This window comes from Nymphaea colorata, chromosome 1 (assembly GCF_008831285.2).
Source record: "Nymphaea colorata isolate Beijing-Zhang1983 chromosome 1, ASM883128v2, whole genome shotgun sequence".
NCBI lineage: Eukaryota > Viridiplantae > Streptophyta > Magnoliopsida > Nymphaeales > Nymphaeaceae > Nymphaea > Nymphaea colorata.
This window is the reverse complement of record NC_045138.2, coordinates 39,498,799-39,512,361: the sequence shown is the minus strand read 5'-3', so window position 1 is coordinate 39,512,361 and position 13,563 is coordinate 39,498,799. Positions and strand designations below refer to the sequence as shown.

General features: G+C 39.6%; 2 protein-coding genes across 2 annotated transcripts; both read left to right on the top strand.

The window, feature by feature from the left end:
* Positions 1-4,549: 4,549 nt before the first annotated feature.
* On the top strand, positions 4,550-8,721 carry LOC116246098 (protein trichome birefringence-like 25). The gene is made up of 3 exons (XM_031617800.2): positions 4,550-5,156; positions 5,848-6,125; positions 7,541-8,721. Exons 1-3 carry the CDS (start codon positions 4,910-4,912, stop codon positions 8,312-8,314), a joined length of 1,299 nt encoding a protein of 432 aa, XP_031473660.1. The 5' UTR covers positions 4,550-4,909; the 3' UTR covers positions 8,315-8,721.
* Positions 8,722-10,943: 2,222 nt separating this feature from the next.
* Positions 10,944-13,462, top strand: LOC116265179 (high mobility group B protein 6-like). Its single transcript, XM_031645729.1, has 10 exons — positions 10,944-11,418; positions 11,512-11,634; positions 11,732-11,866; positions 11,946-12,082; positions 12,180-12,285; positions 12,392-12,457; positions 12,565-12,630; positions 12,706-12,810; positions 12,956-13,126; positions 13,210-13,462. The coding sequence occupies exons 1-10, from the start codon at positions 11,005-11,007 to the stop codon at positions 13,381-13,383; spliced, it is 1,497 nt and encodes a 498-aa protein (XP_031501589.1). The 5' UTR covers positions 10,944-11,004; the 3' UTR covers positions 13,384-13,462.
* Positions 13,463-13,563: the final 101 nt, after the last annotated feature.

The window sequence follows — 13,563 nt, the reverse complement described above, 5'->3', positions numbered from 1 at the left end:
AGCAATCTGCAATCTTTCTAGGGCCCGGACCACCTAATGGCTGCACTTTGAGAGGGAAACTGTGTACTTTGCAAATGTGTTCTGTTCACTTGGTTCAGGCGCTAGCCGTGCTAGGTGTTGTGTGGCCAGTTGCCCACATGGACCCACATAATTTGTTACTATATAGTGGTGTTGCACAACCACTTTGCTATGTATTTGAAGGATCTAGGGGTTTTTGAAGAGTATAAAATTCAGTGGGTATGTACTAGAGCCCTTCGGCGATTTTTTTTACTTTGCCACTGACTCAAGGTTTGAATTTAAGACCTTTAAGTTGAAAGATGATAAGAGTTCAAAGCTGAGGACTTGGGATTGTCACGATGGGATAATTGACCATGGAATCTGTCTTACACCATATAACAACTGAAGAAAATGAAAACTGTAAGATGAAAAGTTACTTGGCTTACTGATAGAAAGATAAAGACAAATCAACCATTTGAGTATTGTTTGAAAACGACCAGGCATCAACATGACATGAGGATTAAAAAAGGTGATGGTGCGGGATTTTTTTATTTTTAAATCTTTTGGCATGATGTCGTCTTCTCCCGGTTTGAGCAGTAATGAGAAGTAAAGAATTTGAGGATCTTAATGTGTTCATCACATGAGAGCATGCAAGGGCAAAGCAATCAGTCAAAAGCGTGAATCAATATTTATTTGACAGCAATATATAGTTGTCAATGGTTTAGGTGTTAGCTGGTATTAAATTCAAATTTGAATCTGATTAGTTGTATAGAATAAGAAAATTTGTACTTGGATAAGGTTTTCTTACAAAATCCAGTACAAACCCTGATTGTAATATACATTGAAATCTGATTGTATGCAAAATTTCAAATTCCATTTTCTGTCAGACACCAAATAGCAGCTACATTGTATCTGAATTTGATCATCCTTGTGACAATGAACTAACCTGCTACCTTGAAAATGTGATGACCATATCGCGGTACATTTTTTAACACTGACTTGTCTACGAAATTGTGTCACTGGCGAAAAATTAAGCTTGTGATATTATTCTATCGCATACTTTTCTGATTTTTTTTTTCACTTTTTTAAATCAATTTATTTTCATAATAGTTTAAGGTTCTTTTAGATCACATTTTTAGACACTCATGAACAAGTAAGATGGGATCTGGAAAAAAATGAATTAAGTTACTGCCTGTGTGAATAAGTTAACATGCATTTGGTGACAGCCAGAAATAACACTGTTCTCATCAGATTACACCGACAAGCTTGATGTAAGGTTGCCGAGGGTCAACCAGGTAACAACTTGATCTCTATTTCTCAGAAAATGTTTGTTTAATGGGAGAGCACCAACTAGAAGTATCTTGTCGATAAACTCTCCTTAGTCAATTTTTCGGGTGAGCGAGAGGATCTTCCCACCGCCTGAAGCGAGACACAAAGAGCCCCCCATTCCCCCTGCCTCTGGGGTCTTGATATGCGTCTGTCAGTGATATTTCCTTAGTCAACTTTGACACTTTCCTCTCCAGTTTTGTGCCATCAAGCTTGAGTTGGACACAGATGTGTGGCATTTCCACCTTCTCCATATTTCCACGCGGAAAGTTAGGCAAATTACCAAGAGTCTCGAGACCCCTGTTTATTCTATACAATTTGTTTCCTTTTCCCCATTATTGGGCGTTTGTTTATCTGGGATTTGGAGGTGATTTGAAATAGGTCGTGTTTGTTATACAGCAGACCTGAGATGCATGGATTTAAAATTGGACCCCTCCATCCGACCTCAGACAAATTCCATGTTGACATTATAGGGCCATAATATATATAGGGACAGAAAGGTGCTGACCCATTCTTCAGGGCTGGTGCAAAAGATCAATGGGAATAAATATTTCCAGTTTTACTGTATAATTGTCTCTTGTGGAGGTCATTTTCACTATACCAGACAACCAAATATACGATAGGAAAGTCGAAGACTTCTTTTCCCATCTTATAATTCTCTGCAGTACCAGAAATCGGTAGGAAAAAGTCGAAGACTTCTTTTCCCATCTTTTAATTCTCTGGAGTACCATATTTCACTCAACTCTTAACGCAGCTCCGAACCACAAGAATAAGAGGAATGAAGGGTCTTCAGACCTCTGAACGTTGGGATATTAATCTTCTGCTTATCAGATCTACATAACTCTAAAATAACTTCAAAGCATTAACAAAACATGCCAACTCTTAACGCAGCTCCGAACCACAAGAATAAGAGGAATGAAGGGTCTTCAGACCTCTGAACGTTGGGATATTAATCTTCTGCTTATCAGATCTACATAACTCTAAAATAACTTCAAAGCATTAACAAAACATGCCAACTCCTTGGGCTAAGTTCCCATCGGGACCTGAAAATATTGCAACAAATGTCGCCTTAATTTTGCCAGTTGTGACGAAATCCTTGTCCACCATGTGGGCAGTGGTAGTTCACTGTTCACCCCTCCGAGTTGACAGTCTCTCTGTTGATGGATCTAATATTAAAAGATGAAAATAGCTACAGTCTTTATTTATTTAAATGGAAAGCTCTTTTGTTACAACTCACAAGATATTGAGGACACTGGACAGAATATCACGACCGTTTGAGATGAGATATAAAGTGAAGGTAAAGATTTTGGGCATCTCGGTTAAAGGAAAAGCTGAGATTGCGTCTTTTACTTCTCTCTCAACACGAGATGTAGATATGCAATCTGTGGTTCCGAGTGTGTATTATACCAAAATAAAGTCAATACAGTTCTTCAACCTTTTCTCGTTGCCATAACTTTTAGCAATTTTCGATCTTTTCAAGAGTGTTATTCGTGTCAGTTCAAATCCGGATCAGTGAAAAACCGATATGATGCGGATATATATTGAACATGGTGCCTTCATACATTACAAAAAACACATGTTTTTACTTAGGCAATAAACAATTCATTAAGATTAGTGAAAACGTCAGCAAAACCTTTATGACGATTTTATTGATGTGAAGGAAAATGTCAGTGTAGTCTTACCCATATCCAGAGGAAGCAGTTTTATTTTAATTTTTTTTTTAAATTTTAAAATGTATTCTCTTTCTCCCTAACTTTATCAAGTGATGGGTAGTACAATCAGTTTGAACTTGATGGCGTGTTGTAGTCACATCCTCAGTCTCTTGGGAGTAGTGTTGATCTTGAGATTAAAAGCACCATTATAAGACTAAGTAGACTGGTTCTTCTCCCTCTCCTCTCTCTACAATACTTATAGTTTAGTATTAATGATGTTGGCGTTGTTGGGATATCCACATTGTTCTTTATTCTGAGTTATTCTTTTCACTCTTGAGCCACAAATTATTGCAGGGCCCTCAACTCATTGAGCTGCTGCATATGCCATGGCCTATTGACATCCAGCAGCTTGTTTATGTTTATAAAATGAAGAGACAAAATCTGGTGATCTGTCAATTCATTTTAAAAGCGATTTACCGTCCTCCGCCTGAGTTAATCGCATCCACGGTTCTTGAAAGCATATCAGAAATGCATCAAAATTAGTTGATCTACCATAAACCTATAGACTCCTGGAAATTGTGTGCATCTTAAGGAATTACTTTTAGTTTGAACTGCTGAGATTTGATAGTTAGCCCAACTTTTAGTTTCACCTTCGTTTGTTTTGCAGGTGAACGGAATAAAATATACCCAATGCCAGGATGAAAGCCCAAGTTTCTTTCCTCTTTGTCCTCAGAGATATATTGGTGCCTATCGACTTCACCTACTAATATAAAGACAATAACACTCACAAGAGTCAAACTAACAACAGGCCCTTGTAAACCGACCAGCTTTAGTTTGACCTCCTTTTCCTTTAATATTACTTAATATAGAACAAATTCGCATTTCCTTTACTGCCACCAATTAACTTGTTCATGGGGGCATTTGATAGGCTGAAAAGAAGGTAGAAGAAAAAATTTGCACCCTGAACGGGAGGTTAAATTTCAGCTAAACTAAATTGGGTGTTTTTCGTTGGACCAAATTCAATGATAGGTTAAAATTTCAGGTAAATAGTAAAGGACATCAGAGAATTGTACAGTTTAACACTCAAAGAAAAGAAATTAATTCTTTCGATGGAGATGCCTTTCTTAAACACCATGTTCGCAAAATTCTTGATCTCGAGGACCTCTTTCTCTTCCACTTCAATCTTCCACTTGATCTCTTTACGGTGACGTGCTATTCGATACGGCGATACAAAAAATAAAGCATCTTTAATATATTGAAAGCACAACTACGTGCTTTTAATATAGACCACAAAAAACTGCTAATGGACTGTTGAACAAAATTAAATCTAGTTTTCTTACATTTCAAGGACAAAATTTCCTTAAAAACATCTGGTAATCGTTCAGTATTGAGTGGGCCATCTTTGTCCCATAAGCTATCAAGAATCAATTTTAGATTTTGGTTTTCCTGATTTTACTAAGTTTAACCAAATTGCACTTAAATTATCTGGATTTTACCAAAGAGAGAGATCTCATGAGAAACGTGAGATTTGAGTAGAGGCCAGGCATGGATGCTCCCGACGTCAACAGGTGTCTTTGGAGCCAGTTACTCACCGCCCATCTGGAAAAGCTGAGAGAATCGGACGGATCTAGCGGACGAATTAAAAAAGCGGGGCCGAACATGATAAGGGTTCACCAACTGCAACAAGTTAATCGCAAATCAGAGGCTTATTGAAGATTACCGACAGAGCAGATCCATAATATAATTGTTTTTTTATTGATGGCCGGTCATTCCCTTCCCTTCCCTCTGTTTTTTTTAGTTGTGTGATTCTTGTTTGGGTATTTGTTTCGAGTACAGAAGAGGCTGTGGTGGCATGCTGCGGCTATCACTGGAGTTGCGGTAGAGAGAGAGAGAGAGAGAGAGAGAGAGAGAGGGAGGTGTTAGAGGGAGAGGAAATGGGCTCTGATTGGAGTCCATGGAGGTACGGCAAACACAATCACGTTATCATAAAGCTTGCCGTCTCCATTTTGCTGGTTGGTCTCGCATTCCGTCTGTTTGCTTCAAGTTCCGGCGGGTTGGAGCGGGTTTCCGAGGTCAGAGAGTCCAATCTCTCCTTTTCCGACGGGTACGCAGGCGAAAGATCGGACACCCAGGTGCCAGATTCGGGAGCTTCGGTGACCCAAACGAATAAAAGTGGGGAAGGTGAGTGATCTGCTACCATTTCTTCGGATTCTCGCTGAAAGGGCCCATTGACATCCGAGCTCCCTTCTTCTTCTTTTGTTCTGCTTGCCTTTTTTCCTTTTTCCACTTCCAACTAACGTTGGCCGGTAAATACTTGGGGAATTCGACGATTGCCTCTGCTGTTCATTTTAAATTTCCCCTTTTCTTCTCTGTATCCGTCTCTCTCTTTTTGGGCTCCTCTGTTGGTTTGAGAATAGCCAGGAGAAGTTCATAATTCATATACGACTTATTTAGCTCACGCGTTCTTGTGAAATCAATTATGTTAATCAGATTTTCGTCGCGGATTTGCTTTCCATTTTCATAAACTATATTTAAATTGGTTCCATATTTTTTAGTTGATCTACTAGGAAATATAAAAGGACTTTGGTACCAGCCGTTGTCTTGGCTTGTTTGCTACTCTATGCGACTGGAAATGCCGTGAACTTCGGATGTGATTTATTGACCATTTTCTTCTTTGTCATTTTTGCTGTTTCTCCTCCATGTCATGTTTTCTTGCCCCTAGCTGCTGCATTCATGGTGGAGCCATTTCATGTGACATCATAGGGAATATCTTTTCTATATTTTGAGCTTCCCAGATTCTGATTATCGAGGAATTCTGTTTCACTTCTGATGCATGTAAAGCTTATCTCGGCTACGCTTCAATTTGATGCAGGAAAATGCGATTTTTTTGTTGGAGACTGGATCTACTATCCATCTGGGCCTAGATATACGAACGCGACTTGCCCGAGAATTGAAGATCATCAGAATTGCATGAAGAATGGGCGACCAGACTCAGACTATCTGTATTGGAGGTGGAAGCCTCGGTATTGCGAGATGCCGGTTTTTGATGGAGAGAAATTTCTAGAGATGATGAGAAATAAAACATGGGCATTTATTGGGGACTCCATTAGCAGGAACCATGTTCAGTCTTTCCTCTGTCTTCTGTCTCAGGTATGGAATAGTTCTTAAGACTTAGCTGGCACAGCTGCCATTGTTTTCTCCTAGAAAAATGTGCTTTACTGTTTGATTTGTGGGAAGTAAATTGTCCCTCAAATTTTGTACGAGTTTGGATATCCCAAGGAGAGCACATTGATGCGCTTGTCCTCTTGATCTCAAATTTGACTGCTCCATCTAGAGGTTTACATTGTTGAATGCTTCATTGCGTATGGTACATGGTTTTGTTTCAAATTCTGTTGCTTCAGTTTACAACCTACTAGTTTTTAGTTTCTGTGAGGGAACTTGCATTACTAGTCCTCAACTCCTCATATGGTTATGATTCTCACCTGCGTTTGCACCTTCCACGTTTTGTGTTTCAAGATGTTGGTCTCAGTCTCTCTTTGTCATTTCTCCTTGGCCAAACTCTGTTTTCTTTTGTCTTTTGTACGGTATCTTTTTTCGAGAAAAGAAATCGGTCCTGCTTTTGGGCTTCATTCAACAATGTCTTTTCAAAAACTGGTATCAAGTTTGATATTCCTTTCAATAAGCAACTTGGCTCTGTCTGAGGCATGTAGGATTGAAGATCAAACTTTGGCAATGTCAGAGAAGGACTGTTGGTTTCAAAAAGAATTTGTTAATTCATAGCCTTGTGGTAAGATGGATTCCTATACCAAACCTGCCACGACCTGTGTAGCTACAATACATGCATCTTGGTCTATAACCTATCACTAGAAGGGATAATCCAGAAATTAGCATCATATATTATGAAATGATAATTAATTACTATAAAGGTGTGATGGCATTTCTAGCTCTGGTGGACTCTTCTTAATGAATATGACCTAGTTTTGACTATTGAGGACGTGTGGCTTCCCTTGACCTGCTAAGTTGCCTTGTAGACAATGACCCATCTTTAAGAATTTTGTTTTGTTGTTGATTGGTTATGTTTCTTTCAGTTATTGAAAGTTGGGTCTTACTGATGCTGCCCATGACTCCATGCATATGCACTGCAATGAGGATGTGTAGCTTTTACACAGTCCATTGAAATGGTCATCCTTCTGAATTCATCTGGGTTCCGGATGACCTAGTTTACAAGTGTTGAACACAAATAATCTGATTCTCAGATTTCATTTTATGCATAAACTGGTTCAAGTATCCTTGTAACAATGTTTGGTTGGTCTCCTGAACTTTCAAAGTTTGGGTCTTGTTGGTAAGTTTGAAGTTTTGAGGAGAAATACATTACTGTTTTCCAGTAAAAAATGGAAAAGAATGTCTTACAATGTTTCTGATATAATTGGCTCCATTGTATTACTAGCATTTTCTTTTCTGTCAATGCGACCGGTGGACCTGAGGCTTCATTTTGGGCCACAAATTTAGGTTCAAGTTTTTTTTTTCTTGCATTTGTTGCTAAGTCCTGACTTATCTTGCCTTAGGTGGCTGAAGTTGTTGATGTTTACCATGACGAAGAATACAAGTCCCGGACCTGGCAGTTTCCTTCATACAACTTCACTCTTGCAGTTATATGGTCACCTTTTCTTGCAAAAGCAGATATCTTTGAGGACATAAATGGTGTCTCAACATCTGAAATTGAGTTGCATCTTGATGTTCTGGACAAGAAATGGACTGACCAATTCGAGAAATTCGACTTCGTCGTTATTGCGGGTGGCAAGTGGTTCCTGAAGACCAGTATTTTCTATGAGGAAGGGAAGATAGTTGGTTGCCATTATTGCCCAAAAAGGAATCTGACTGAACTTGGTTTTCAGCATTCCTACAGGAAGGTACTTGGATCGGTATTTGACTATATTGCAACATCCAAGCACAATGTTGTGACATTTTTTAGGACCTCAACACCATCTCACTTTGAAAATGGAGAGTGGTTTAGTGGGGGAACATGCAAAAGGACTAGGCCATTCAAAGAAAATGAGATCAGCATCAGTGATATGGACAGGATCCTGCGAGATATTGAGCTAGAGCAATTCGAGAAAGCACTTGAAAGGCAGACAGCAAATACAGCAAAATTTAAACTTTTTGACACAACCATGCTGTCATTGTTACGGCCTGATGGGCATCCTGGGCCATACAGACAGCTCCATCCTTTTGCACAGGACAAAAATGCTAAGGTGCAGAACGACTGTTTGCATTGGTGCCTGCCTGGACCTATAGACTCCTGGAATGACATGTTGATGAAGATGGTAGAAGATGATTGAGCGTCCTCAACAATCACCAGATTGAGGTGAAGATGGTTGTATCATTTGCAGAGACAATTGGATTCCAGTTTGAGGAAGATGATGACAGAGCAGAAATCTGCAACAGGAGCGAAGATTAAATCCTCCTGTCTGTACTCAGTTGCTGCATGACTTTGTTGGCCATCACTACTTCAGTTTGCGAGTCATTTGATGATTTTATAACGCCACAAATAGGTGACAAAAAGTGAAGATTATCTTCGTCACCGCAGTATACTAAAGCGTCCATTGTAGTGGGTGAGTTGTTGGTCTTTCTCTGCGATTTGTGTTGTTCATCTGTTCTTGAATTGTTCTCCACTTGTATTATTTGGCTGTCTTATTGGAGCTGTTCTTCGAGTACGGTTAGATTCTAAGGTTCACCAACATTATCATTCTTGTGGTGTTTCCCCTTGCCAAACAAGGAAAAATGAATCTTATAAGACATCCACATGGTTTCTTCCGGAACATCATAAAAGCAAATCACGTGAAAAACAAATCATGGGAGCCTTTTCTCTGTAATAGTTATATGCGAATGTTTTCCATTCAAATAAAAAATTCAACCTTTCAGTGATATGAGGAGCATGTACCGCTGTCATTGGTGATCTCCGTCATTTGAGCAGGATCAGCCTCTCTAGTAAGCCATCCAAGTTACTCTATTATGGGTACGCGTCCCCTTTTTTTTAGAAAATCTATTTCGTATGTTTGCCAAATTGACTTCCTTCAATATTCTGCAATAATTTTAAGCAAAAATAATTCCATGTGGTGTCAATTAAGACAGCAGGTTCTTCGCCATAGTAGCTAAAAACTCTCCAAATTGGAATTCTTCAACTCTCCAATTAAGTGTTAAACAAAAGAAAATTTCATTGCAAAAGCGAAAGGTGGCAGCAATTACTTTTCAACCTCCATGTTACAAAACAAGGTAAGGGTGTCAATATTTTCGTAGTTGGCATTGATCGATATGTGCATTTCTCTGCATTGGCATGATCGTCTTCAGCAGCTTTCAACTACGTTCCTGCATGCACTACTCTAGAGGTTAGTTTTTGGAGTGCATAAATAAATGCCTCCTCTCGGTGTCACATAATAATCATAATAATTGACGGTGGTAACAATGTTCCGTAGCAATGGTGGTTGGTGAACAAGTATAACAAGTTTAGTGCTTCACATTGCGTGGAGAAGCAGTTCTTTGTTGGGCTTGAGAACTAAGAAGTCACCTAATCTTGGAAGCTGATATTTAACTATTTACTGAAAGCTGCAATAAAGTAGGGAGCGACCCTCCCAGCAACCCTTTTATTGGAACTATTTACTGAAAGCTCTTGAAAAATGGAAATAACAACGGCCGTGCGTTTGGTATTAGATCTGAGAGATTTTGGTGGAAGACTTCGTCGGCCACCTACCCCTCTCTCTCTTTTGCACATGATAGGGAAAAATTAGAGTCATAAACTATTCTTTCATGCTAGAGTTGCAAGTGGTTCTGATTTAGTCTGAAGAATTCGTCAATCTATAAGCTACTGAATTCGTTTTCTATTTCACTCTCAGTTCATTTTATTGTCTTGGATCTGATTTGTTTGCATCCCTATTCAATAGTGTGCTCTGCTGCTAATGTTGTTTAGCTAGCGGCCTCCTCACCTGGTGAAAAGAACAAATGGAAAAAGATTTGAGGTACCATTACTAAATTTTAAACCCAAAATAGTTTGGCTTCTCTTTTACTTCAATCACTGGCAACTTGTCTGTTGTTCTTCTGAATAAGCCAATTGTAAACCAAAACAATGTCTGTTATTTATTTAGAAGCACAAAAAGCACTCTCTCAAGAATAAAAGAGCCACTGTTGGGAAGAAAACTGGTCACGCTGATTTAAGTTAACCTGCTATGCATACAGTTGCCTTCTCCAACTATGCAGGAAGCATTTGATGAGAAATCAAGTTTTTTTGCATTCTCTATAAGCAAGCAACAAAATCAGCTTCTATAAAAGATACTTTTTTGAGAGACAAATTTAACCAGAAGAAATCAGGGGTGCCAGTGACTATTAGATTCATCGAACTTTAGCTGAAATTATCACTTTACGGATCGTTCTTGTCCAGCGGCATGCGAGTAGTCTGAGTGGCGGCAACTGAACATCCACTAAATCAGATATGTCGAAGGATATAATCCGGTTCAAATCCCAAAATTAAAAACAATTAAGCATATGGTGAGGAAATAAAATCAGTGAGAGATGCGACTTTCTTCACACATTTTAGAATGTAAATACACTTAGTAAACATACACTCCAGAAGCACTGTCTGGAAGATTAAACATGTCCTTAATTATTTAAATGTGTAAATAACGAGGCAAACTCAAATCGGATACTAAAATGCGTCCGACCCATTTGCAACATCAAACAGAAAGGGCAGATCTAGTGTTTAAAACGCAGGTGTTGTTTGTGGCTTGCGGAGCTCTGTGGACATTGGACCCATTCAGAGTCGAACTCGGGTCGCGCCATAAAAGTATTCTGGCTCTTATGAAGGGTTCGACCGTCACGCCGACCGTTTGTGGGGAACAATTTGAATTTTGAAAAACATATCTACCCGTTGGAATTCGTCTTTATAAAATGAAGTCTCATCATCCCAATCCTACTTACAGTGCCAACTACTGTCTTCCGCCTCTCAGAGCAGGAAAGCCATCCTTTCAATTTCCCAGCCATGGCGTCCATTCTTGCAGATCAGCAATCGGCAAATCTTCCCAAGAAATCAAGGAAGCCATTGAAGGCGAGGAAAAACCCGGAGAACGAGGATAATATCATGGTCGGTAATGCCTGTGAACCTTCTCCTGTTGGGCTGTCATCCATCCCAATTGCAGACAAGGAGAACCCCAAACATGGGGCTCGGAAAAACAAGAAGAACATTTCCGAATCACTGGCCGTGGAGTTGCAGAAGATGCAGGAGAAACTCGAAAGTCTATCGCTGGAGAAACAGAGAGCGGAGGAGCTCTTGAAAGAGCGAGATGCGCTTCTGAAGCAGAAGGAAGAGGAGCTCGAGATCAGAGGGAAGGATCAGGAGAGGCTCCAGATTGAAATTAAGAAGCTGCAGAAGCTGAAGGAGTTCAATCCCAATGTGGTTAGTACACTAAGCAAGAACTTCTCTCTAACATATCTTGCTTCGCTGCTACTCTGTTCTTATGTCTTGTTTCTTATTTTCTTGGTGGATCAGGCACTCCCCACAAGCACATCAGAAGACAAGCAGAAGGACAAGAAAGAGAAGAAAGCAAAGAAGAAGAAGGATAAGAAGCCATGCTCGGCATATATCTTGTGGAGCAAAGAACAGTGGAATCAGGTGACCTTGATTTCCTCTTGCGGTTCTCTTGCTCCTCCGCTTTATGTGAACCATGTTTCTCTGAACTTACCCATTTTCTGGATGTGTGACATTACAGGTGAAGAGCGAGAATCCTGGGGCAGAATTTAAGGAGATCAGCAACATTCTTGGATCAAAATGGAAAAGCTTGAGCGTAGAGGAGAAGAAGCCTTATGAAGACAGATGCCAAGCTGATAAACAAGCATACCAACAGGCAAGACGTAGTTTACGGCTTAAAACGTTTTCTCTCCCTTCTTTTTCTTCCTCTCTTAACCTTTTAACGTAAGATGCAGATTGTTGGGAAGGAGAAGCGTGAGAATGAAGCAATGAAGCTGCTCATGGAACAGCAGAAACAGAGAATAGCTATGGAGTTGTTAGAGCAGTATCTCCAGTTCAAACAGGATGGGGATAAAGAGGCCAAGAAGAAAGGGTAGGTTGGCGTGCTCAGCCTTTCTGCTTCGGTGTCTTATCCTTTGCTTTGCTTTGGATTTATTATTACTATTAAATTTTCATTCTGCAATATGCAGGAAAGAGAAGGACCCTTTGAAACCCAAGAAGCCATTGTCATCCTTCTTTTTGTATTGTAATGAAAGAAGGCCGTCTCTAGTTACACAGAACAATAATGTATTGGAGGTAATACCAGAACCGGCAAGATGCATGCTTCTCTTAATATTCATCCTTTCCATGGTACTTTTTTCCTTAATGTTGAAACCTTTGTCTGGCTTGCTTCTCCATGAAGATTTCCAAGATCGTAGGAGAAGAGTGGAAGAACATGACAGAGGAGGATAGGGCACCATATGAAGAAGTAAAAACATCAAATCTTGGCACTTTTCATCAATTAGAGTTTTACTATATATGCGAAGTTCTTGCACCTAACTACTGAACTTTCACTCTCTTGGTAAAAAAAATTAGGCTGCAAAGAAGGAAAAGGAACAATATTCACGTGAAATGGAACTCTATAAGCAGAAAAAAGCAGAGGTAATTTCTTCAACCATCAGCAGCAGTGGCCGATGTCCACGAATAGCCAGATGATTCTTTCTGTTTCTGAATCAGGAAGAGGAGAATATCCGTCGGCAAGAGGAAGAGAACACCAAGGTGCAGAAACAGGAGGCGTTGCAATTGCTAAAGAAGAAGGAAAAAACAGAAAAGATAATCAAGGTCAGCGTTTTCATTCATTTTACTATCATTAACATGGCTCTTGAATGGCACGCTTATTTTGATCTAGATGATCCATGTTTGTCTTATTTGTATCCAGTTGTTCATAAACTTTCGACCAAGTATTTCATTTTATTTATACTAACAGAAGGTAAAGGCAACACACAAGAAGAAGAAAGAGAACAGAGACACCAACAAGCCCAAGAAACCACCAACTTCTTTCCTGCTTTTCAGCAAAGAAGCTAGAAAGACGTTGATGGAGGGGAATCCAGGCGTCAGCAACAGCACATTGCACGCTCTCATTTCAGTGCGTTGGAAGGTAGTTTTATCATCTCGCCTCTACTGTCATTGTTCTCCCCATTCTAAAACGTGCTAATCCAAACGAACTTGGCTCACCAACAGGAATTAAATGAGGCGGACAAAAAGATATGGAATGAGAAAGCAGCAGAAGAGATGGAAGCGTACAAGAAAGCAATGGAAGAATACAACAGATCAACAGAAGCTGAAGGCAACAAGTCGCTGCCCACTGACAAGGTTCAATCAAGGAAGTTGAACGTGTTCAAAGAGGTCCATTGAACACGATTTGATTTTGTTTTTCCAGTTTGGTCCTTGAAGGGGATCCTAGTTAATGCAAGCTAACAGTGTTCTTTCCCAATAGTTTGGCGCAATTATAACAACTTGGAAACGAAAAAGCATCCTCCATTTTTTCCATTCACATCATTAAGGAGAAAAAAAAAGCAAAAGAAAAAATGAAGA